The 24611-nt window shown below is 43.9% G+C and overlaps 1 protein-coding gene across 3 annotated transcripts in view; it reads right to left on the reverse strand.

The window, feature by feature from the left end:
- Positions 1-24611, reverse strand: part of LMNTD2 (lamin tail domain containing 2) — a 111522-nt gene that overhangs the window by 38305 nt on the left and 48606 nt on the right. For 2 of the 3 annotated variants that reach the window (XM_069223066.1, XM_069223067.1), the window contains exons 7-8: positions 11615-11793; positions 10465-10616 (exon numbers count right to left, since the gene is read on the reverse strand). The exons of the other annotated variant lie outside the window; for it this stretch is intronic. In XM_069223066.1, the coding sequence (XP_069079167.1) occupies positions 10465-10616; positions 11615-11793 (331 nt within the window). The remainder of the gene's footprint in view (positions 1-10464; positions 10617-11614; positions 11794-24611) is intronic. 3 annotated transcript variants of the gene reach the window in all.

The raw sequence follows: 24611 nt of genomic DNA on the forward strand, positions 1-24611 counted from the left end.
CATGCTCTGGCCATTTTATTAAACTGAAAAGCCTGTGACTAATTCTGATATTGGTGAATAGACAAACGGGGAATAATATATTTAAGACGACGATACCAGGGCCAAGATATTTGAAAGTGCACAACATGCCTTCCAAGGTAATATTTGAATTGCTGTTGGAAGTGAGTGTAGGTGAGATTAGGTGCTTGTGGTAATGCTCTTGCAGTAAAACTACTTTAGTGACAAAACAGTTCTATTTATTCTTCCCTGGGTTTCTAAGTGCCAAGTGTAAGTTTAGGGTATTTGCCTGAATTCTCTGGTAGGTGGTCCTTTTGCAGGGTTCAACGGAATAATGCTTTTTGGACCAGCCCCAGCTTTCGTAAGCTACAGAGCCACATACCGAGTTTTTTTTTTAATGAAAGTATTATAACTGGTGATATTCATTTATTAGTCAACTAAGCCATAAACATACAGTATAACAACAAACAATACAAACAATATCAAAGGTAAAGTATGGGACATCCAGAACAGCATAAATTTGTGTAACAGATTAAAGAGTTGACCTGCCGTATTAAGACTGTTATGTAGACGGTTATACCTTAGGTTTGTGAAACTTGTCATGTGATGCCTTTGGCACCGTTATTTCCTTTCATGCAGGTTGATCCTTTCCTTTATGCCCAAAGTTGTCCATGCTAGGGCAATTTCTGTGTTAGTGTTGTCACATTTAAACTATTGTAATGCTTTATAGTTGGACCTCTGAACTCCATCTTCTCCATGCCACATTTTTTTCCAGTTGTATATAGCGGAAACCCGACCCGAAGTACATAAACACCAGTAACATTACACAAGGTTTCATTCATTTTTAGGCACAGGGAGATTAAGTGATTTGCCCAGAATCGCTGAATGTTGACTCCACGCCAAAACTCAAACCTGGTTCACAAATTAGCAGCTGTGGCCGTAACTCACATCCTCTCCATTTGCTTCTTCGGAAATGTGCAGTTAGGAAACCAATGGGTCTGAATAAATATGACCAGGTATGTACTGCTACTTTCACAAACTTCTAATGAGGTAAATCCCTTTGTATCCTGCTGAGACTCTACATTATGCTCCACCACCCTTGCCTTATGGACACATTTTGTGGGCATTTGACTCCATTTATACTGAGTTTCGTTTGGGAGCTCTTCCTAATTTTCTAATTTTTGATTTTCTTCAGTTCAATTCCACATTATTAACCTTGCACTTTACCGACATCCATTTGTTTCTCTGGTGCTGTGCTGGTTTACGTGCTTCAGACTGATTCGCCTATCACTCTATATGAACAAGAGATGTCAATGTTGGAGAAGTCACCATTACTGCTTTGACTGTGTCACTGATGTAATTGGAAATAGACTGCTCAAGGTGGGACTAAAATCAACCTCGCTTTAACCCTCCATTGGACCGCAATCTCCTGGAAATGTCCCGAATCAGGCGAAGCCTCAGCTGGGGAGACATATGTTGCTAAGATGGGCTTAATTATCTCTACCAACATCACCCTGTCATTTCATTCTAGGTTCAAAGTGTAACTATGTTGGCTAAATCCAAAACTTGGGAGAAATTAAAGAATACCAAGAAAATGTTCTCTTTGGCGCTATCCTATCATTTCTGTGCTTGAATGGATTATTTTTTCATGTTGATGACATTTTTCTGTTTCATGCATTTACTTTTCAATTTTTTTCCAGGTACAGGTGAGTTCCCAACGATAGCAGAAGTTGTTCTTTCTTTTCTCGTATCTACTTTTGGACCAAATGAATGTAGTTTTGGTCCTGATCGCCATATTGATTAGTTCATCTGAACATCCATCTCCCCGGACCTTTCCAGCAGAAGCATTTAGCGTGCTCTGTAAGACATTGTGCGTGCTCTCTCTTCTCTGCGATCTTGCCATTCTGAGTGAGAAGGAGAAAGTACAACCATCATGTTTCCTGCATTCGAGCTGAAAGTAATGATGTTTCTAGCATAGTCCTCTGATGCAATCACTGCTGCAACTAGGCAATGTATCTCAATGGTGTTGAAGAGGGCCTCTCGTTCTTTGGTGGGAAACCATGGGGGCACTTGTTGTGCTGCATGCATTTCGTTTTTCAAGTGCTTCAATGCTGTGCCCTGTTTACCTAATTTGGCGTTAGAGTCAGCTGCTTCCAAAAGCAAGATTCGTAAATGTCATCATCTCCGGTTGTCAGGGGTTACGTGCATGATTTCCACAGATGCTTTGAGCAGCGGTAATTCCCTTGGCCTTTGGTAAGGGTTAACTGTTGGGATTTCAAACTTCTGTACTATAGTGATTGTGACAGTTAAAATGTCAGCATCTTTGAAGCTGTGCTGACTGGACTCCTCATAAATTTAGCACATCCCTCTAGGACTTGAGTTCCCTTTACTCCTCTGCATATTATACTAGAGGTGGGTAATCTTATGAAAGGCATGTAAGACTCTAGCTCCTAGAGCTTGCTTGACCATGCTTCCTGCAATATTATTACAACATTTTCTACCATCAAAATATATTTGTTTCTGGATTTATATTTGCTTGAGAATCCTGCGATATAAATGAGATTATTGGAAGAGGTTTGTCCAACAGCAACAAACACATGACTGTGTTCCTGGAGGTGGGCAGTAATTGGAAATTGGCACTTGGCTCATAGCTATTGACAGGACACAATTTCTTGCAGTGTGGTGGGATGATGCATCTATTGCAAAGAATGGGCCCTTGCTTGTCCCTTTTCTTCTCTGACATGTGCTGCCTCTTCTTAAATACAATATTATGCTGTAGTCATCCTTAATAGTTCTTCAGTAAAAAAATAAAACGGACATGTGGTAATTTCTTAATGTTTCCTCAGTCTATATTTGTAGCCGCATGATGCAGATTGTTCCTAGCGTGTGAAATAGGGAGCACCCTGATTGTGAACGATATCTTTAGCCATCTAAAGCAGTGGTTCCCCCACTGAATCAATACTGGATGCCGGGGACCCCCAAGCAATTTGTACAATTTAAATTTCAAACATTAAAACAGTAATTCACACAAAATACACAAAAAAGTACACACCAAACAAATACCTGAATTACTAAAGATATAATTATTTTATATTTACAAAATATGCAAAAATCGATAGAATTTTAATGGGAAGGTTGGCGCCGCATCTTGGCCAGTAACTTTTCAATGTTTGGTTGTATTTAGGAAACCTGACTATTCAGGTTAGATTCTACATTTCCCAAGCAATTTCTGTTTTTATTTTTTAGGTACATAATATCTGAGAAAGCTTTTTCACATAAATATTTGGTGAGGAAAGGAAATAAAATCGTAAGGCCCTCATATCTCCACAGCCTCTCTGTCAAATGTAATTGATTTGTTTTATAGCACCTCGCATACCAGTGTAGGGTGTCGGAGCACTTTACAGGGGACTAAAAGGTGTAGGATTCATATGTGATCAACACTGGTAGGCATTTTCTAAGAGTGCTTGGCCTGGAGAAGCACAAACTCTAGATTCAGAATATATCACATTGGTTAGCATTGTTTTTAATAATAAGAATGTATTTCTACACAAGCAAACCATGTTTAGCAGCATAATGTTAATGAAAGACTGAGAAAAAACAAACTTTCTAATTTGTGCCCCGCAGTTTGGATGCAACTCTGATAACAGTTCATAAAATTACCATTGTAACTTATAAACTGCACAGTAACACAAGATTCTCTGTGACAAAAGTAGTAACCCACTGTGCTATGCACATAAAATACTTTTCTTGCATGATACATGTTCTTTGCAGCAGGCACAATAACCACCTGCGATACCTTAAATGAGCCAAAACTGCCACTAGACAAAACTATCTCTCTCCAGCAGGAACATCAACCACCAGAGTTATCTTGACGTTTTTATTTTTGTCCTAAAGCTGCCGGTTTTACAGGGAACTTTGCAGTGCTTTAAAAACTGCTGCACAAATGAAGTCTTAAATATAAAAGCATGCAAGTATTTCTGTCCAGAAGCCCAGGCCTGCGGACCCCCTGGGAATGTGTACAGGCATTTATAGTTGTAATTGAGGGGTTGTATACCAGAATGTTGTTTACAGAAATATCATCTGGCATAAATATCTTGTCATAAATATTGTTGACAAAAATATTGTCACATCGGTGTAGATTTTCTATTATTGAATCAAATTGGGTAATATTTTTGTAATTTATATATAGGACCCAATATTTATGTCGAATAATATCTGACACTGATATTCTGGTACCACACCACTTGCCATAGGAGACAGTGCCAAAGCTCCCTTTAGAACTACGGGCCATATTTATACTTTTTGACGCACAACTGCGCCAACGCAGTTGTGCGTCAAAAATGTTAACGCCGGCTAACGCCATTCCAAAGCGCCATGCGGGCGCCTTATTTATGGAATGACGTTAGCCGGCGCAGCTGACTGGTGTGCGTCAAAAAAAATGACCCACACCAGGCTGCGCCGGCGTAGGGGAAAATGGATCTTGGGCGTCAAAAAATGGGGCAAGTCAGGTCTGAGGCAAAATATTGGCCTCAACCCGATTTGCGCCATTTTTTTAAATCCCAACCCCCATTGAAATGACTCCTGTCTTAGCACAGACAGGAGTCATGCCCCCTTGCCCAATGGCCATGCCCAGGGGACTTATGTCCCCTGGGCATGGCCATTGGGCATAGTGGCATGTAGGGGGGCACAAATCAGGCCCCCTTATGCCACAAAAAAATAAATAAAAAAAATACTTACCTGAACTTACCTTAAGTTCCCTGGGATGGGTCCCTCCATCCTTGGGCGTCCTCCTGGGGTGGGCAAGGGTGGCAGGGGGTGTCCCTGGGGGCATGGGAGGACACCTCTGGGCTCCTTCCGAGCCCACAGGTCCCTTAAAGCCTGCCCTGACCAGGCGTTAAAAAATGACGCAAAAGCGGCTGGACGTCATTTTTTTTGACCCGCCCACTCCCGTGCGTCATTTTTGCACGGGAGTTTAAATAAGGCGCACATGCCTTGGAGTCATTTTTTAGACGGGAACGCCTACCTTGCATATCATTAACGCAAGGTAGGTGTCCACGCTAAAAAATGACGCAAACTCCAAGATCTTGGGCATGGGGTACTAAGGGTAGGACCCTGAGGGCAGCAGCATAGATTGTGCCACCCTCAATGACCATGCATCCAAGTGCATACAGCTCTGCCATTGCAGGCTGAGTGTCCTGGTGTAATCCTAGAATGCAAACCTTATATGGCACACAGCGTATGACCTGTCCACTACACACTGCATGCAATATGGGTAAGTCACCTCTCTAGCAGGTCTTTCAGCCCTAAGACAGGGTGCACTATACTGCATGTGTGGGCATGGATGCATGAGCAATATGCCCTAACTGTGTTCTTGTCAAACCTGGGACATAGTAAGTGAACAGGGCAGCCATTTTAATTGCATGTGCTGGACACTGGTCAGTACGGGTTTTGCAGCTACATGGTGGCCACACTGAACCCTGGGTTATTTGGTATCAAACAACTCAGGAAAATAAATCCAAACTGGTACCAGTATTGGATTTATTGCAAAATGTACCCAGGGGCCACCTTAGAGGTGATCCCCTGCAAAAGCTAACTAACCCTGGCATTGTTGCTGGCCGGTACAACCAGCCTGCCACCGCCAGACAAGATTCTGGAACCCTGGGGTGAGAGCTTGTGCTCTCGGGTTCCAGAGAACAAAGCCCTTCCTGGGCAGAGGTGTTACATCTCTTACCCCAGAAATGTGGACAACCCTGCCAAAGGGCTTACCAACCTTGAAAGTCGAACCCCAGCAGATGGCTGCCCTTATTGGAAACCCCCACTTTGGGTGGAAGCAATGGCAGGAAAATGCACAAAGGACAAGAGGAGTGGCCATCCCTAACTTGCGCCCCCCCCTCCTAAGGTGTTGCATGGAAGATGACTTCTCCATTTCATTTTCCTCCATCTTGCACGGCAGGAAAATAGCCTATCAGGGATAGGGGAGTGACCTCTGCCCACAGGAAGTGGTCACATAGTGGTTGTAGCAACCCTAAGGTAGATGACCCATTGGTCGCTACTAGGTACTCCCCTAAAAGCCCACTAATGCAGTATTTATTGGGCACCCCTACACCTGCAGATCAGATTCCAAGGACACAAAAAGGCCTGCAACAATGAAGACCTAAGGCTTGACAACTGTATTCCTGATGCACCAAGAAAAAGGTGCCAAGCCCTGCCTGCTGCTCCCAGGACTCGATAATCGCTGCTGAGGGGTTGCAGGGACATAGACGGACTCTACAAAACCCCAGAGAACGTCCACTCTTCTGAAAATTGCCAAAGGTCTCCCTCCAGAGTGAAGGCATTACTCCCTGCAACAAAGGAGCAAAGACCAGTGAAGTCCACTTCACTGACCGGCTGCTGACTCAGGAACCGGACACAGCAGCCAGACCAAATTTTACCCAATGGACCCGGAGGACAAATCCTGGAAGTGTGCTAAGTTTGGTGACACTGTCAGCTCGAGTGGCTGAACCATGCAATGGCCAAAGTTACTGGACCTGCAACATCGGGCACCCAGAAGAAAAGTGCACTCCAGACTCCCAAAGGGCCAGGAGCAAGTCCCAGTTGAGGGATTTCAGGACACATAAGAACCACCCCCCAAAGTGGCTCTTCTGACCTGCAATCCACCCTCAAAGTGACCTGCCTTCTGCTTCCAAGGGCACCTTTACGCACAGCTCTTGGCTCAACTATCTTCTCTGCACCTGGCCTCCCTGGGCCCTGCACTGGAGAACCAGCAGTGCTGCAAGGGTGCCCCACCCATTGCGAACTCTACACTCCAGGGGGACCCAACAAACTCACCTTGCAATTTGCTTGTGCATTGCTTTTCCAAGTGGTCCCCCCAGTGGTCCTGCACCAGCTCCAAGGACTTTCCAGCACGACTCCTGCCAAAATCAGGAATCGCCTGAAATTCCCCAGCTGGTCCACAGGAACTCTTGACACCCTCGACCAAAAAACAAAAAGAGCCACTGGTAAAAGCATTGCCTGATTTTACATGTATTTTTAAAGTTTTCTCCAATTGGTTCCTATGGTGGATAATTACGCACAAAAACAAGACATTTTCTAAACTTTAAAAAACCATAACGTAAAAAGTACTTACCCGATTTGAATGATCTTGGTCTTAAAAAATTTATAAAAATCTGAAGTATTTTGTTTTGTAAGTTGGTCTTGAGTTATTTCTTTGAGTGTGTGTCCATTTTATTGATACTGTGAACACAGTAAATGCTTTGTACTTCTCTAAGATTGGCCTAACTGCTACCATAAAAATTAGAGCATCGGGTGGTCTAGTTTTTACTCCTGTAAACCAAGGTGGGATTTTGTAGACTCTGCACAGTGCACGTCATTTATGTACATTATATAGACAGCCAGTCTCCCACTGGTGCTTCAACGCTTGCATCATAACTATAAACTTGTTAGGTTGCATTTTGCATATGCTTGTTTCATGGTTCCTGTTTCCTCAATGCAGAATGTTCCTTCAGTCACAGTAAACAAAACATACAATCGCATCAGTTTCATGTTTGTTATTTGAGATGTGGTGTGGGACTGGCTGTAGGTTAAACCTGAAGAATATTATGCCAGGTAACCTGTGTGATGTTCCATTTGTCAGAAATCCTGGAGTTTGTAGCAGTTGAAGTGCCTTGAATATTTTTATGGAAATCTTGGGCACTGAAATATAAATGGTTCTCAGTGCTTTCAGCCATGCAAGCTTCTGTTCCACCCCAGCTGACTCTGTCTGTTCCCCACTTTCGGTTCAGCTGATAGGGTTGATGTCTTTGATGCTTCTTTTCCTCCAGATTTACTTAGCACATAGCTGCTAGTAAACACCTAATCTTCTGTTTATCAGTCCTGGTGCTGGCTTTAGCTAATTTATCTTTTCAAATCAGGTTTCAAATTCAGTACTTTCTGGCTGGGGCAAGTAATTACTGATCAGAGTTGTTAAGGCTGAGAGAGCGCAATAAGTCTCTTTCATTGTCTTGAGTTGGTACAGATCATGGGGTGCATGCAACTCATAAAGGCGAGTTGATGTGCCTGACTCCTTTTCAATGCCGCTGGCCTGGAAAACTGACAATGCATGCAGCATTATAATTTGACTGGACAATGTTCCTGGTTATCCGATGCACTACTAGATTTTCCCCAGTGAGAGCCAAAATGTTTTGTGTGTGCCAACCCTTGTCTCATAGGAGGATGTCTTTGCTGGGTGCTTATTCTCTACTTGAAGGCTGATTTTTATTGTTGCCTTGGTTAGGGCTGTATGAGCCCATAACTCCCTAAAGGAACCTCTAATAGCTGTTTGTTTTTTTTTGACAATGAATTCAGATACATATGAGAGCACCTTAGCCGTCTTGTCTCGCTTGTTCACCTTGTGCGTATGTATGAGATCCCACTACTGAGACACCCAATCTCATGGTGGTTGGAGTGGGCCTCAAGGTATTTTTGCCTCATGCAGGTGCAATTTGTTGGCTAAAATTATTGGTCACAACAAGCTTCTAACCCTATCTTCATTCACGTTCCATCTGTGCATAGGATTCTATGACTCGCACCAGATTGTGGTCTCACACGTTCAACTTTAACATATTTTCCTAAACTGAGTTCAGGATTTTTACCAGGTGTCTGTCATGTGCCCCCTCCATCCACCCAGCATATCCCTCAAAATGTCTCCCATTTTCTTTGTCACCTCCGTGCCTGGGAGGTAAATGGACCTTGAGAGCATACCTTGGCGTGGGTCTCCCTAGAAGGATGATGCAAGCATGGGCAGCCTGTTGGGCACTGCTGCACCATGCTCAAGGGCAGCAGATGCAGGTGTATCCCAAAAGGTAGCTGCAAGTACAGCAGGGGGGGGGGGATCCAGGACTTGCCTAGATGGTATGCTCTTTGCTGTTACAATGCTGTCCTTCTTCTACGCTTTTCTCCCCTGTTCCAGTCTCCTCTCCTCTTGCACCAGCTCTAACTGTCCTCTTTCTCCCATGTGATAGCTGCAGAGATTCCTATTTTACCACCTAGCAAAATCTGGCTTTTCTGGGCTTTGCTTTACAGTACCTGTGGTAGCTCCCATTATCAGTGGCAAAAGACAGCTTTTAGTGAGCTGGTGGCTGGATTTTGCTAGTGGGAGTATTAGGATAGTCCTCATGGAAGGGAGAGACATTTACCACATTGTGTGTGGATGCTGTGTGTTCGTCACTAAGGTGGAGATGGATCTGCACAATGTGGGTGCACACAACGGCAGCTCCCACCTTCCTTGGCAGTCCATGACTCCGTGAATCCTGTTCACTAGGCTCCTCCTTCACTCCACTAACTCTTACCTCTTCTGCCCAGTTGCCATTTTATGGATGTTCCCGGTTTTAAGGTATTTATTTTTTTAACATTCCTGTCTGTATTTATCAGTATTTATTTTTGGGCCATATTATTGGTATTTATCCATATTTAGTTTGTGTTTTGTGGATGAATGGGGTCGTAAAATGGTATATTTTCAGATGATTTTAACTGATAAGCATGCACTACTACTTTGATGCCTGTCATGTTTTCACAAATTAAGCTGACAAATATGGCAAATTGTTACATCTTCAGGTATATTTTAGCATTTCACTACAAATATATGTTAAAAAATATTTTTATTTGCATATATTTTAGTAAATGTTAACCTGTTTTTTAAATGCTGTTTATTTGCTCAGGTGTTGTCCTGGAATTTATGAAAGGCAGCATGAAAAGTCACTCACCAGAAGCACAATTTTCTGTATTTTTATGCATTTAACAATAAATACAGACAGGAAACACATTGTTTTTTGTCGGCATTTATCTATAAAAATCTGTAAAAACGGAAAACTGGGAGCCTTACTTATTAATCGTTGTGCCACTTGGGGCTCAGATGGAGGTTCTACGTAGGCGCTGAAGCACGCTGCACCAGGCACGCGGAAGAACACGCATACTTGAACACTACACGTTACGTGTGCGAGCCCTCTGCTAGAGATACGTCAGCCTGGATGCCATCTCCATAAGTGCTGGTACTGCTTCGTCATTGAATAAAACCTGGCTTCTTTGATCTTTAGTCTTTACCTCATCGACTCCTTCTCCAGCACTCTGTGTTGTTGTGTGGGTGTGACTGCCTCTGACAACATTATTAACTGGAATGTATTGAAATGATTCCCATCTGAATCTTTCCTTTCCGTCTGAAGATCAGGAATCCTCCGGTGTCCTATCTAATGTGCAAGGAGGAGGGTCATATGATGGACACTCTTTCCTCTGTATTGCTGCCCACTACAACATAAACTACCAACCTTTTACTTATATTTGTGTGTTTAGAAATCTTATGCATTCATAAAGGATCTGCATTTTCTGAGTGGGCTGTCTATTTTAGAGTTGCATTGAGTAGGGAAGGACTTAAGCTTTCAATGGTGCCAACAAGTGATTGCGCATAGTCGGAAAACTTGAAGCATAAATGGGTACCTGTAGCAGTGCCGAGGTTTTCGGCCGGGAAGCAGTCCCAGCTGCACCCTCTGGCTGTGCTCCTGGAGTGGATCCTGGGATTTATCTTCTCGCTGGCTGGACCATTCCATGCTCTTCTCCTGAGGGTTGGTGGTGCAGAAGAAGGGCATGTCCTGTTCCGAAGAGGGTGGGAAGGACAAAGGGTATGCGTAAAATGTCAATCCGTGGAAACATCCCTGTCTATTGGTGGCGTAATATATAGTGGTAAAGGTTCTGACTGCAGAACTTAAATATCTGAATTCTAGTGCTTACTTCATTGTATCTTCCAAACATCATCAAAAAACAGTCTTGTCAACACAAAATATTGGCAACAATTAGAAACAGGCTAATTTAAGCTCCCTCAAAGAAGAAAGTTTTCCGCTGTTGAGATTTCACATCATTGCAGTGGTGAATGTTGCAGCCTAATTGTTAAAGACCAAGACCATTTCCAAGTGCACCTGTGCACCAGCACTATCCAGGGTCTCAGCTCTGTTCGTTCTTACCCGACTCATAGTTACGTAGGGGCATCAAACATGATAGGAGGTTAGGAGCCAGGTGGCATAAGGGAGGGAGGCCGTGTCTGGAGACACAACTGACAGGCTTCACTCTGTAGGTTCAGGGACTCTACCCTGCCAACCTCCTTGGTCCCATCGCTGCACACTCCTTTCCCAGAGGGACCAGTGGAAACTATGCAGAGATTCAGAAGTGACAAAAATAGGGGGCCTGGCAAAATATAATAACTCTCATCCAGAATGGCTGACATTATTTACATCAGGGACTGGAAACAGACTTCTTCAGGATGGCTAGGGATGTGACATATACATATTGTTCACAGAGGGATATTGCCATTACACCATGTGAACAAGTGTTTGTAGGTGAGAAATATTAGGATCTTCAGGGGGAGTTGAGGTGGACCATTGATGGGAAACTTCAGACCAATGGGACAGTGAAAGGAAGTTAGTAGTGGTAGTTGAACTCTGTCTAAGTTCATGTTGTTTCCCTGAGATTTTCTTGTTTAAGGTTGGACAACACTTCTGATAGTAAGGAGACATAATTAAATGCTGCCTCAGAAAAAAAAAAAAACACTTGCACTTGATCTCCTCTCGCCTCTGTGTTTCGAAGGTACTTGTACCTCAGTGGTGGTGACTCTGACAGTTCTTTTGTTGTGGCCACTCCTGTTGGCGGACTGAGGGTGACGGGCTCTCCAGCATGTGTTGGCTCCTGATGCTGGGTTGGGGGGTGCTCTGAAACGTTCTCCTTATGATGCGATATAGGAGAGGCTCTGTGAGATGCTCGGTACCAGTCAATGGGCTGAAGGAAGAAAGAAGACAACACTGAGGGGGCTGCAGGCCAGCGGTGCCACAATGTAGATGAAGGCAAGTAAAAGCATGTTTCCCACCAAACCTTCTTTGCAAAGACCTCTGATGTCTCTGAGGGGATTCCTATCAGCATCTCAAACTGTCTACTCTGTATGCAAACATTATTCCAAATGTAAGCTAATCAAAGATTAAGAAGTACAGACTGTTTTTCCTAAAAACCATCCACCAAAGTGCAGGCTTTTATGGAACACAATATTAGCAAGTGAAAGATTGTTCAGGTCAGTGTCAAAAATGTTTGCATTAAAAACATATATGATAACAGATTACACAGAGTACGTAGAAGTGAAGAGTAAAGCATCCCCTGTTAGAAAAAAGATGGAAAAGAAACTGGATTTAGAAGATCAGGTTAAAGAAAGCTAAAATTCGAAGCAGTTCTCACACTTTCCTAATCAAGACACCAGATGGCAGCAAAGTACAAGCAAATAAAAAGGGCGTTCTTCCTCTTATTAGGTGTACCTTAAATCTAGCAGGTCACCTCGGTGGCTACGGAATGAGTGACCCAGTCGCTACAAATGTAACAAGTAAAATAGGCCCTGACAAAGACAGTATTCCTGCACATGTTTATAAAGAAACAGCGTTTTAATAGGAAGCACGAGGAAGCGTTTATTGTTTTATTTGTGCAGGGGTGTGTCTCTGCAAGGTAACCTATTTACAAACAGATATTAAAGATGTGTAACCCCAGAAAAATGTGGGCGTTTGGCTCGTTAAGTTTTGTGCCAATAGATATTTTATGATACGCAAAATAATGATTTTCAAAGGTAGCCACATAATTTATAGTCTAAGAATAAAGACAGAGCTAAACGCATTCCTCCATTTCCAACTTACTTCTTTAAGCACACAATGCCAGCACGCGCGAGTTAGGCAGGAGTCACCCGTTTTTTGTTTTTTAACAAAAAGAGGATTTATTTGAACTTTCTTACGCTAAAAATTTCCTCCGCTTTAATGCAATATCAGATTAAATAAGTGTGTCCTAAAACGCTCAACATTGCCTTTGAGTAATTTCAACGCGCTTTAATGTACATCAGGGCCGGCCTTAGTGCTGGTGGCGACCCTCCCCCACCCCAATTACCACCTCCGCCACGGACTGCCTCGCTACCACTCATTAACAGTGCCCGGCAAAACTCCGACCTCTCCCCAGGCAGAGGAACATTAATCAACAGAGTTATCGTGACATTTTCATTGGTGCCTTAAAATTGCTGGAGGCAAGGAACTCTTAAGCGGGTGCTTTCAAAATATACTTGCAAACACGGCTCCCCCACCCGAAGTCAGCATCGGGTGCGGTGGCACCGGTCGCACCGCCCTAGAGCCGGCCCTGGTGTACATGAACGAGGCACAAATAGATCACAGAACAAAAGCAGTTACAGCCCATTGAGGCCACCCTGCTATCGAGCCTCCTTTTGTCGCACCCACTAGCCCTGAACAGTTGTTTAACATAGATCGTCTGATGACCCTCTCAGGGTAGGATGCGTAGCGTTCCACAGAGGGCTTCTCTGCGCTCGCAGTGATCGGCAGCAATTATTTTGCTGTTTGAAATTTCGTGGATGACTCAGGTGTGAACTTGACTCACGGAAGAAATCTAGATATAGTAATGTTCAACTGCATTCTTGCACAATATTCAGTAACTTTGCTCTTGTGACGTTTTCGAAAGCTGAATTCGTAGCTCCGTGAACACAGTGTCTGTCTCGATATCTTCCTCTCTTAAAGCCTGCAGGTTACACAAAGGATCCTTTCCTGGCAGAGGCCTACACCGAAGGCCAGGAAATGCTAGTGTCATGGTTAGAGAGTTTGGCATCGGACATATAAAGCATAAATAAAATGAAGAAAAACCACACCGTGTGCAATCTATATTGAAACGAGCAATGGCAAAGCCACAATTATGGCTTTAATGTAGTAATGTATGCAGTCTGCATCTTCGTGTCTCAGTGGGTTACCACATTAAAGCTAGATCTATTGGCTTTGTCAATACCCGTTTTGTTTTAAGCAGCTCAGTGGTGCGCCCTTGTGCTTTTGTGTGTCATGCACTGCAACACAAGCACTCCATAGGAGGAAGAATGATACGTCAAATAACCAATAGCATGAGGCGAGAGAAAATATTCATGTGGGTGGAGCCAAAGCAATCTCCCAGAAAGCTGTGCTGCCAAGCCACACCCAAAATCATACCATCCTTACTATATTTATTACATATGCAAGTGTTTGTAATCTAATACATATAGGTATTTAGCTTGTTGTGAAATGTACCTGAAAGTATAGCGTTCCCATGATTTCCAAACTCTAATTGTTAGGTTTGCAAGTGTTTTAATTATTCCCATGTATTTAGGGTGTGGTGAAAGCCACTCTCTAATTCAGATATATGGAGCACACTCTAAACCTTTCATCCATAGTCCATGGCTAGAAAATCTGAAGAGAAATTAATAAGTATTTCATTGAGGAGTTTGCACCTTACTTGGATGATAAGGGATATGCATCGATGAGAAAGTCCATCAGGACTCCCACACTGTAATTTGTTAACCTAAATGTTTATTTGATAACTGTGAAACACCGAATAGGTTCTAGGCGCTAGGGCAAAAGTCAAAATCCAAGCGTGATATGCTCAAATGAGAGATGAGTTTTAAAAGAGAAATGCGATTTTAAATAGGGCAGAGAATGACTTAAGGGACAAAAGATGGGAATTCCACATGACCTCTTGTGGCCCCGTTCTCACTCTTTCTTACAATATGAGTTTATGTTCCTCAAATACAGACCCTCTTAAGATTTTTTTTCAACAGAAACGTGACCTAAACACACCTTCCCTTGAGTCTCGGAAGAGGCCATGAAAGAGATCTACTCCCGAATCCATTCCAGTGTTTCTGCTTCATTAGCGCCAGGTCTGCGCACACAGGGCCGGCTTTAGGGCAGTGCGACCGGTGCGGCCGCACTGGGCGCTGACCTGGAATGGGGGCACTGACCCGGAAGGGGGGCACTGATCCCCGGGAGGCGCTGTGATGAGCAATAACTTATTATTTAAAAGCACCTGCTACAGAGTTCCTTGCGCCTCCAGCTTTCAGGGAGCTAAATGTCAGGATAACGTCTGTGATTAATGTTTGTGCTAGCGAGAGAAAGATCGAAGTTTTGTCTAGTGGCAGTTTTAACTCTCGATAACATAGTACAGAGGGTTAATGTGCCTGCAAAGAACAGATCTGTATTTTATGTGGTTTGCTGGGTGGATTAGTAAATCCAGCCTTTGCCAGTGCTTTAATACAACTGCAATGCATGTGGGAGAGACGGATCTGGAGAGGTGACGGTCTCTTTTACCAGATAGTAGTGAGGGAGTCCGGGGAGAAGGTTATGGGGGTCGGGGGGCAAAAAAAGATTGTTGCACCTGGTCCCACCAATGCTAAAGCCGGCCTTGTTCGCACCACCTCCACACCGGAGCTAAGTATTGGGCAAGAGTACAGAGGGAGAATGGCTGAATATGGACCTCTCCACCGTGGTAAGTTGGACAAGCAGCTCCTGGGGGGCTGCGGGGTAAAGCAGTAACCCTTGGCTACACTCTTCCCGTTCAATGGACCAGACCGACAAGCTTAGTCTGCTGTGGGCTGGCACGAAAGAGGTTGCGTTCTTGAGGGTCTTCTTCATTAGAGAAGGCAGATCCTGCTTTGTTCTACTTTACTGGGACCAAGGGGGGCGGGGCCTCTTTCCTCTGGTTCCATGGAGAGTGTCTTTATCTTGCCTGTGTTTTTAGATGTCTTTTTATTATCTTTTCTGATCCTGTTCCCGGGGCTTGCCTTTCCAGAGTACAAAAGCTCTCCTTTTTACTTTCTCACCTTGATGCTTTGTTTTCAGGGTATTAACTAACTGGGCACATTTATTTGGCCTGGTATTTTGGGGTGTACTCTGTGAGGATGCTTTTTCTTATTTAAATACCTGTATTTCAGAAATCTTATGTTTTGGTTTACTGTTGTTCTGTGACTGCAGACAAGCATACACACGAGAAAGTATAGGGCTTCCTCAAGGCGAGAGCTAATTCTAAAGCTATTCCTGGCGCTCCCTTAGTTCCATCTCTTCTGGTTCCTGCAGGTGAACGGGCTGCCTTTGCTGTCCCGGGAGGGAGTTTGTGTGAGGCGGATCTCAAGGCCTCCATAAAGGAGACCCTTAAAGAACTTGTCTCTTATTCTCAGAGTTGAAATAAAAACCATAAGAGACACTGTGATTATTCTCCTTCATCCTCCTCCTGTGGTCAGGGAGAATCTACTCTGAAAGGCTTCACTAGTAAATACTTTCATAGAGAACACATTGGTGAGATCTAGAGTTATCTAGGGAGAATTTGTGAGGTGGCGTCTGCTCAGAGTACCGGTGGAGGTCTATTTTGGCAGGTCCATAAGGATCATAAGCTGACTTAGACTCTTATCAGGAGAGATTGGAAAGATCTGCATAAGGGGATGATCCTGCACTTTGTTTCAAACCTTTACTATTAATAGGTTGCAAATTGGTAAATGCTGCAGGCTGTAAAGGTGTATTCACTGGTAACTAATCTAGCTGGCAAAATGTCAGTTTTGAGAGGAGATGCCACTGCTTTGGAGCCTGTGGAGTACCAGATGGATGAATTTTTGAAGAACACCTCTGTGGGCTTGTACTTTGCCGAGCATGCAGCGATCTGTGCCAGTTATACCTCACAATCTCTTGTGACAGGGTTTTAAAACTATCTTTGGTCATTCAAAAGGGTGAAGCATTTGCTGGCATTCTGGCTGCTTTCGAGATGCAGGTGAAATTTCTCTCAGGTGTGTCCTTTGATAGCCTCAAAGCATCTGCACTGGCTTCTGAGGTCATGATTGCTGGTCATCAACAGCTGTTAAGGACAAATCGGAAGGAAGAAGAGAAATTGATATCGTCCTTATTCAAATTGCCTTTTTCTAAACACCTCCTGTTTGGTGCTCAGGTGGAAGAGTTGGTCTTCTAAGCTTTCAAGGATCACAAACATCAACCAGTGGCAGAGAAGCCAAAAAACAATTGTCTCAATTTTCATTACATTTTGAGCATCTCAGTAGGACTCCAGGTTCCCAGCACCTCCTTCGGGTTTCTTTAAGACTTCTGCTTTTTCACTCCCAAGGTTGCTAGGTCTTGACAGTGCTAAGGGTCAGGTTCTTCAGCTCCTTTCAGATGCTGGGTGGCTTACTCATTTGTAGGACACTTTGCTTAATTATGTCATCCACTGGGTACTGGATATTAACAGAGGTTAAAAGATCAAGTTCTTCTTGCCGCCCACTGACACATACGTTCTGATGACTCTATTTCTTCTGGGCCTTCCAAAGGGAGGATGCAAATTGTTTCCAAATCCAGAAGCTGTTTGACAAAAGGATGTGGGTTCCTGTATCATAGGAAGAGTGGTGGTAAGGCTTGGTATGTTTGATATGCTTAATATTCATGATTCATTTTAAGATGAATACTCAAAGGTTGGTCCTGCCAATGGTGTTGTCTGGTGATATCTTGGCTTTGCTTTAACTCAAAGATCTGCTTATTCAAATTCCAAAGCACTAGGAAGTCCAAATATTCCTTCATTTTGCGTTCCATTCTTGCTAGTATCACTTTCTGGTCCTTGCCTTTTGGTGTCAAATCAACCTGCATGGTTTTTAGGAAGGTGTAGACCCTTTTGATGAAGATTCTGTATGTCAAATGGAGAATGTCCTACCCACACCTAGACGACTGGTTGTCTCATGCACTTTTGAAGGAATTTATGAAACAAGATGTGGCTCGTGTGTGCAGCTTGCTTCAGGACCATGAATTCCTGCAAAACTGGAAGAAGTCCCCTTTCAGACCTGTGCAGTGCTTGAAGTCCACTGCAGCCAGGTTCTGGGTTGTTCTGGGCTGAGTGTTTCTTTCTTTTGACAAAGTACACAAGTTCATACTTAATCTAACACGGATCGCCAACTGTTCAGTGGCCCTACTTTTTGGTGATTCAGACATCAAGGTAATATGACTGCTGCAGTCTGGTTCGACAGTCCCACCTTAATCTAGAGAGGGACAATGTTCTTAGTGGGATGCTCATTAATGTTCCTACTGAAGGAAACTGCAAGTGGTGTTTCAATCTCTGTACACAGTTCAGCCCCATCTCTTGAGCTCCCCCGTTCTTGTCTAGCTAGCAACATGACCACTAAGGCATACAACACTCAAAAGAGCAGCACCAGATCAAGGGGTTTTGTTTATCTTATTTCCTTGGTCAGTAGCTGGATGGTCTTTGTCACTGCTGTTTTGGCTGTGTACATCAGAGGTCTAGACAAATAAGCAGATGGCCTCAGACATCACTTTCTCCTCATCTTTGAATTTCTGTTTGTCTCCTAAGATCATCTCTGGGTTATGCACGAGGTTCGGTTGTCCTGCCTTTGCTTCCCAGCACAATGCCTTCATTCTTCATTACTGCTCCTATTGTCTGGAAGCAAAGGCTTGTGCAGTGGGTTATCTGTCCTGTCCTTGTCCAGAATGCTTCTGTATACGTTTCCACAATTAGCTTGGTAGTAAATTGTTATACATATTTTAAACAAGTAAACATTTAAAAATACAGCCGGTAGCTCTACATAGGACAGTCCAAAACAAGGGAATGTGTGTGTTTGATTCAGCATTCTTAGATATATTTTATTACAGTACTTAGAATATTACACAAATCTTTATCATCATACCATAATTAGAACCAATCAGTTGGACTGCTAAAACATATGAGGGAATCTGAATAACTGGTATCCAAGATTTACTGTTGAAAAAACATCACTACATGTGCTGTTCTTATGCATTCCTCTAAAAGCAATGGTCTTTTATAGTTTTGATGAGTACAATGTTGAGCAAATAGGACATGATGGAGATCCATTATACCTTGTTTACAAAGTGGACATAGTATTTTATTAGCTTCCTGCCCCCTCAACATCTCTCTGTCCTCAGGCTAATGGAAACTTCTTAAATTTAGATGCAATTAGAAATGCCCAAGTTTTGCCTATGAATAGTCTTTCAGATAAAATGTGGAAGAGTCCATTACAGAAGTCTGATAAATAGGCTGTAGCCAATTCATCTCTGTTGGGAATGGTCCTTTCTGCAGGATTATCCCCAAACTTTTTGCCTTTCTCCTCCTAATTTTCTGACCCTCTTTTTGTTGGCTTCAAGACTCTGGGCACATTACCACTGCTAAACAGCGCTAAAGTGCATGTGCTCTCTCCCCTAAAACTTGGTATAAGTGGCTTGTTTGTCTTATTTAATTTACTTGTAAGTCCCTTGTAAAGTGGTATACCACATACCCAGGGCCTATAAAAGAAATACTTGTGGGTCTGCAGTGCAGATTGCGCCACCCCCAGTAGTAGCCTTTCAAACTTGTCACAGGCCTGGCACTGCAGTTTCCTGGGTGTGCGGTTCACTGCCACAGTGATTTGGCAAGTCAAATTACGTTCCAAGTCCTGAGCTCACTTTTTACTACACAAGAGTCACCCCTAAAGTAGGCCCTAGACAGTCCTATGGGCAGGGTGCCATGTATGTAAAAGGTAGGACATATATTTTTATGTGTTACATGTCCTAGTAGTGACAAACAGTCTATTTTGTTTTTCACTACTGGGAGTGTTCATCCTTTCATAGGTTTGCGTTGGGAATTGCCTTATGTATGTCTAAGTGGTAATTTCTTATCTGTGAGGGGTAGTGTGGGCAGGTTTGGTATGTTTGGAATGGTAGTGAAAAATCATGCTTACTGGTGTTGGTGGATTATCATTACTATTTTAGAAATGCCACTTTTAGAAGGTGGGCATTTGTCTGTGCTTATAACTCCAGTGCTTTGCAGCCTGACTCCAATCCACGTTTGGGGCAGAGTGACAGCTCCACTTGGTACATACATTCCAGACAGGCATACTACAGGAAGGACTGGGTGTGACAGAAGAGGCATCTGCATACTGATAGTCATCCTGGGCTGGGCAGAGGGAAGGTTGTTCACATCTTACATGTCAATAGGCTGTGTCCTGCCCTCACACAATGGACTGATTACTCCCTACTGATGTCTGGAGACAGTGCTAGGTTGAAAGGGTGTTCTGCTTCACTTGAAAGGGTCCTTTAAACTTACCCCCTGAACAAAGGCATTTTTGAGTATAAGTAGACGGGTTCTTGCCCCATGATTTCACAGCACTTTTGGAACTGGGACTGAACCTCTATCAGAAGGACTGCTGGACTGCCCATTCTACATGTTGCCCTGCTGCCAGCTGCTCCCTGACCTTGGGGTTTATTCAACACTGTTGGGTTGCCAGGAGGAACCGACAAATAGCCACTTGCTTTATTGTGCTGGCCTGCCTACCCCTTTCCAGCTCTTTTGCATCTTCTGCTGTATCCTCCTTTTAGTGTTTGAGGAGCGTTTTCATTTTTGTTACTTAACCTAGAACCTGGGGAGCACTGCTTATGGTGCCTGGGTTGCTGGTTCAACTCGAGGAGAGCGCTTCGTAATAGAGCATGGTTACTGCTGCTGGTGGCAGTGACTGGTGGTCAGGCGCTGCACTGGGCCAGAAGTGAGACGTATGTTGGGGACCGATCGCAGCTCGACAATTCTCCCCTTGCTGGTGCTGCTGCACCAAGGGGGAAGCCCAGCCCATCTGGAACCTGAGAGAGGCCCCAGAACCAGAAGACACCTCCGTGCCTCTAGGAGTGTTGACAAAACAGTGAGTGCGGTGCCTCTCAAGTGTACGTCAGAACCCCCCTCAGAGATTCAATGCTGCCCCGCGTGGCCTTCCAACCAGGACATACTGAGGCTATGTCACCCAAGACCCTGCACCTGAGGATCAAAGGCTGTTTCCACGCCCCAGGGACTGAGGCCACAGAAGGACAGGTACTGTCTTTGGGGCCACCGTTCTGACAAGGAAGACACAGGCGGTGACCCTTCTCCCTTGCTGTAGAACTCCCTATGCTGGGGACCCAGCGAGGTCTCTCCACTAGCCCCAACGAGGGTTGGTGCTCCTCCCACCTCACAGCGGTGAAACCGTGAGCGGGCCCTGTTTCAGCTTGCCAGAAGCTCTGAGGGAGTTGTACGGCTGTCTCAAGCTCACTAGCGAGTGGCCTGCTTTCTTTTATTGTACCCCCAGGGAACCCCATAGGAGGACTCACCTCCCCGACATTTGGCTGCATTTTGTACCGTATAGGAGCATGAAGACCCCAGGGCTCCATGTGACCTCCTATAGTAAGTGGTTGCGGTGGTTGCCCGTAGGAGAACTTAGGCGATCCCAGCTGCATATGTGTGCTAAACACAGCTGGTGATTAGGGGTTTCATTCATTATTATATGTTGCATATCATGCCCTGGTATTGGGGTCTATCGTTCTTATGCCTTAGACTGACCAGAATTACGAATACTGTCAGCAGGGTATGCACAGTACGTATGATAAATGATGGTTCACCCATTTGCCTGTCGTATTTTATGTCCAGATGCCATAATGTGTGTTGTTTTGGTTCTTGCTTGGTCAGTATAATGAGTACTACCTCAGTGTTTGCCTAAGTTGTGCAGTATTTATGATTGTGCCACGTGGGTCCATGTAAAAAGTACAATATACTATATATTTTTATATATACCTGTGTGGAGTCATTTTTGTGGTGTATTTATTGTGTCAATGGTGGGAGGGTGTGTGCAAACGCTTTACACACGACCTCTGGAGATAAGCCTGACTGCTCCGTGCCAAGCTACCAGGGGGGTGAGCACAGGTTATCTTTGGTGTGTAACTGACTCATCCTGACTAGAGTGGTGGGTTCTCCCTGAGTGAGGTGCATACCCTAGCCAACCAGAAACCCTATTTCTAACAAGCTCCATACAGTGTGCCAGATAACACTAGGAACTCTGCTCCATGGTGCCTACTTTCAAACATTTCTCAGGCAACCTGATGCCTTACAACACAATAACTCCGGTCAAGAGAGGTTTAGATTCAACCGAGTTGTAGAAAGATTGGAGGTTAAGTTGAAAATGTTTGTCTTTTTTTCCTTACTGCTCTTTGATTATCAAATTATGTAAATATACACCCTGGCCCATGGACATCTGAAAGAAGGAGCCAAGGGTGTGTGTGCACCCTTTATTGGTAATCCCAAGCATGCTTATTTAAGGGTGAATGCCTTCCCTAGACATAACCTGTTGTATGGATAGAAATCTCTTCCATAATTTCCCCTCTAATGTGTTAAGCAGCAGCTAACACTCAGGATATGCGTTCAATTCCAAATAAAGCCATCAGGAAAACGTTTGCTTCATTGATCTTTCATAGTGCATGGGTGCTTCTATGTCTCACAGAGGAATGCAGTGAGCATGCCTTTTCCGAAGGATGTTAATGCTCCAATTTGTTTCTGGAATTAGGCTGCCCAAGATAAATTACTGGAGTATGTCTACCCCAAATATTTGTATTAATTAACAATCTCCAGTTGTAACTTGTGTAGACGCCACCTCAACTTGGCCTTCGCCTGACCATTAAAAAAGTGAATTATCAAATTTTTGGTGATTTTAATTATTAGTTGGTTTCCCTGGCATAATTAGATAACTGAATATGTTTCTGCTGAAGAGTGAAGGGGTGAGGGCCAGGAGGATAAGGTAATCTGCATGCATCAGTACTGGCAAATCACAATTTCTTAATTTGAGGGGAAAGACCCTACGTTGCTCTCTTTCCTTAGTAATAGTATAGCGGCTCACAGGCATGTTTGCCACTCCACCTGATCTTGACACTTCTGGAGCAGATCTCTCAAAGACTTTGGAGTTGGTGATCTCTCCTTTTCACCCAAGGATTTTTTGGTTTCAGCAACTTTGGCAACTGTTGGTGGAGTGCAACAGAATCTCCTGATATTTTCACCTCTGCTGAGGGCTCCTCGTCATCTGCTTGCCACTCTCTAGAAGCTCCGTTTTGACAGCGTGGCTGTTGAGAGGTTAGGTCTTCAACATATGGGGTTTTCAAGTGCAGTGTTCCGGAATTTCAACCTTAAAGATTCAACCCAAAAAGCTTATGCCCAGCATTGTACTTTTAGGCATTGGTGTAGGTCCCGAGAGTTATGGTCTGACATTGTGAAGAAGCATTGGTTTTATACTGTCCCCGAGATGCCTTTCCAAAGATACAGCTGTTTCTACTCTTACGTTTCATAAGTCATTTCAACAACATTCGGGCTGTTTCAACAATCGGGGGCCTTATGCCTTATGGTTCTGTGTGTTGGTTAGTAAGGAGCCATTCTCCAGACCTCTGGTTCTCCCTTGGAATCTCCCACTGGTTCCTGGGCTCTACGACATCCTTCATTATAACCACTGGGGTGGTTTCTTCAAGAAGTATTTCCCGCTAGCTTCTCTTCTTCATGTTGTTATCTCTGTTAAAAGGTTAGGTGAATTTAGATGTTAGGGTGTTTCTGACAAAGTATTATTCCTGCTGGGTCTCTGTTTCATTTGGAAGGTCAACCTCTAGATAGGAATTACAGGAAAAGATGACTGTTCCTTCTTTCTTCTCTAAGCCTTTTTGTGATAAGGAACATGCTCTTCGTCCTCTGGATCTTCGCAGGAGCATCTCCATTTACCTGGCTAGGACAGCAGGGTGTCAGTGCTGTGATTGTCTTTTTGACAACTTCAGCTCAGCCGGGATGGGCCTAAAGCCCATTGGGCTTCCTGGAAGCAGAAGTATTAGGTCGATAATTGCTCCAACTTACGCCTCTGAGTTCTGATTCACACTACTAGCGATGGGTGCCGTTTCCAGGAACTAGTCCTTAAGGAAAGACAAATCCCATTACTTACTGTACCTCTTGAAATAATGCCCTTTATCAGTAATGCATTATCAGGAGGACAGTCTGCACCAACAGCTTTGCCTCTTGCAGTGTTAAGCGTCCCTAAGTAGGCGAGTGCATGAAGTTAAATGAATACCGTTCAGAGGGCAAGTGCAACAAATCAGTGTGAGGTGTTTCAGATAGAGTATGTTGTGACCCAGAAAACTTTAACACCTAAGTTAATTTCACAATTAGGTGGCTGGTAGCGTGCTGCTATAAGGTTCCTTGCGTTGGACAAAGCAAACAATAGCATTCAAATATTTGGTTGCTACCTTTAACAGTTTCTTCCAGTGTCGGGTTAGAAAAAAGGTACATACAGATCGAAATGCACTACAAGAATAGTCATGTAATCACGCTCTAAATATCGATAGCACTTTGTGTGGTATACAAGTGTGTTTCTTTTTTAGGTTGAGCTTTCCAGACAGTGCAAGCTTATGGTTACAGAAGACCTATTGTCAGCTTACCAAAAACGTACAGAGGGCTTAAAGCTCGTCCTTTCCCTACCATTGGTTGGCTTTATTGGAAATTTAATGTACTTGCTTCTAATTTGAGGGCTTGCCTTCTCTGTCCTCTGTTTGACTTTCTTTGGGCGCATAGTATCTTTACTTGTGTCCTTCCACTGTTTACTTTCAGAGAACTATTTTTTTCTTCTTCTTTAAGCACTCCACGAGACTGCATGCATTTTCCAGCTGTATATCTATTGTGCTTCGCTCCCTCCCCCACACCACATGTTGCTCTCTCTGGTCTGTTTCTCTCCGCCCGCGCTGGGTTGCTGTCTTTAACCTGTGTGCTTCTCACCTCCGCGGTCTGTGTTGCTCTCCCCTGTGTGCTTCTCGATTCACTGCTGTGTTGTTCTCTCCCACTTATGTGTCTTTCCTGCCCTCCTTGTGGTTCCCTCTGGCTTGTGTTTTTTTCCCTTCTTTCTCCCTACCACTACTACGAAATACTCTGTTACTTCTCTCCCACCACAAATGCTCTGAGGACCTATTTTTTATTTT

This window comes from Pleurodeles waltl, chromosome 3_1 (genome assembly GCF_031143425.1).
Source record: "Pleurodeles waltl isolate 20211129_DDA chromosome 3_1, aPleWal1.hap1.20221129, whole genome shotgun sequence".
Classification (NCBI taxonomy): Eukaryota; Metazoa; Chordata; class Amphibia; order Caudata; family Salamandridae; genus Pleurodeles; species Pleurodeles waltl.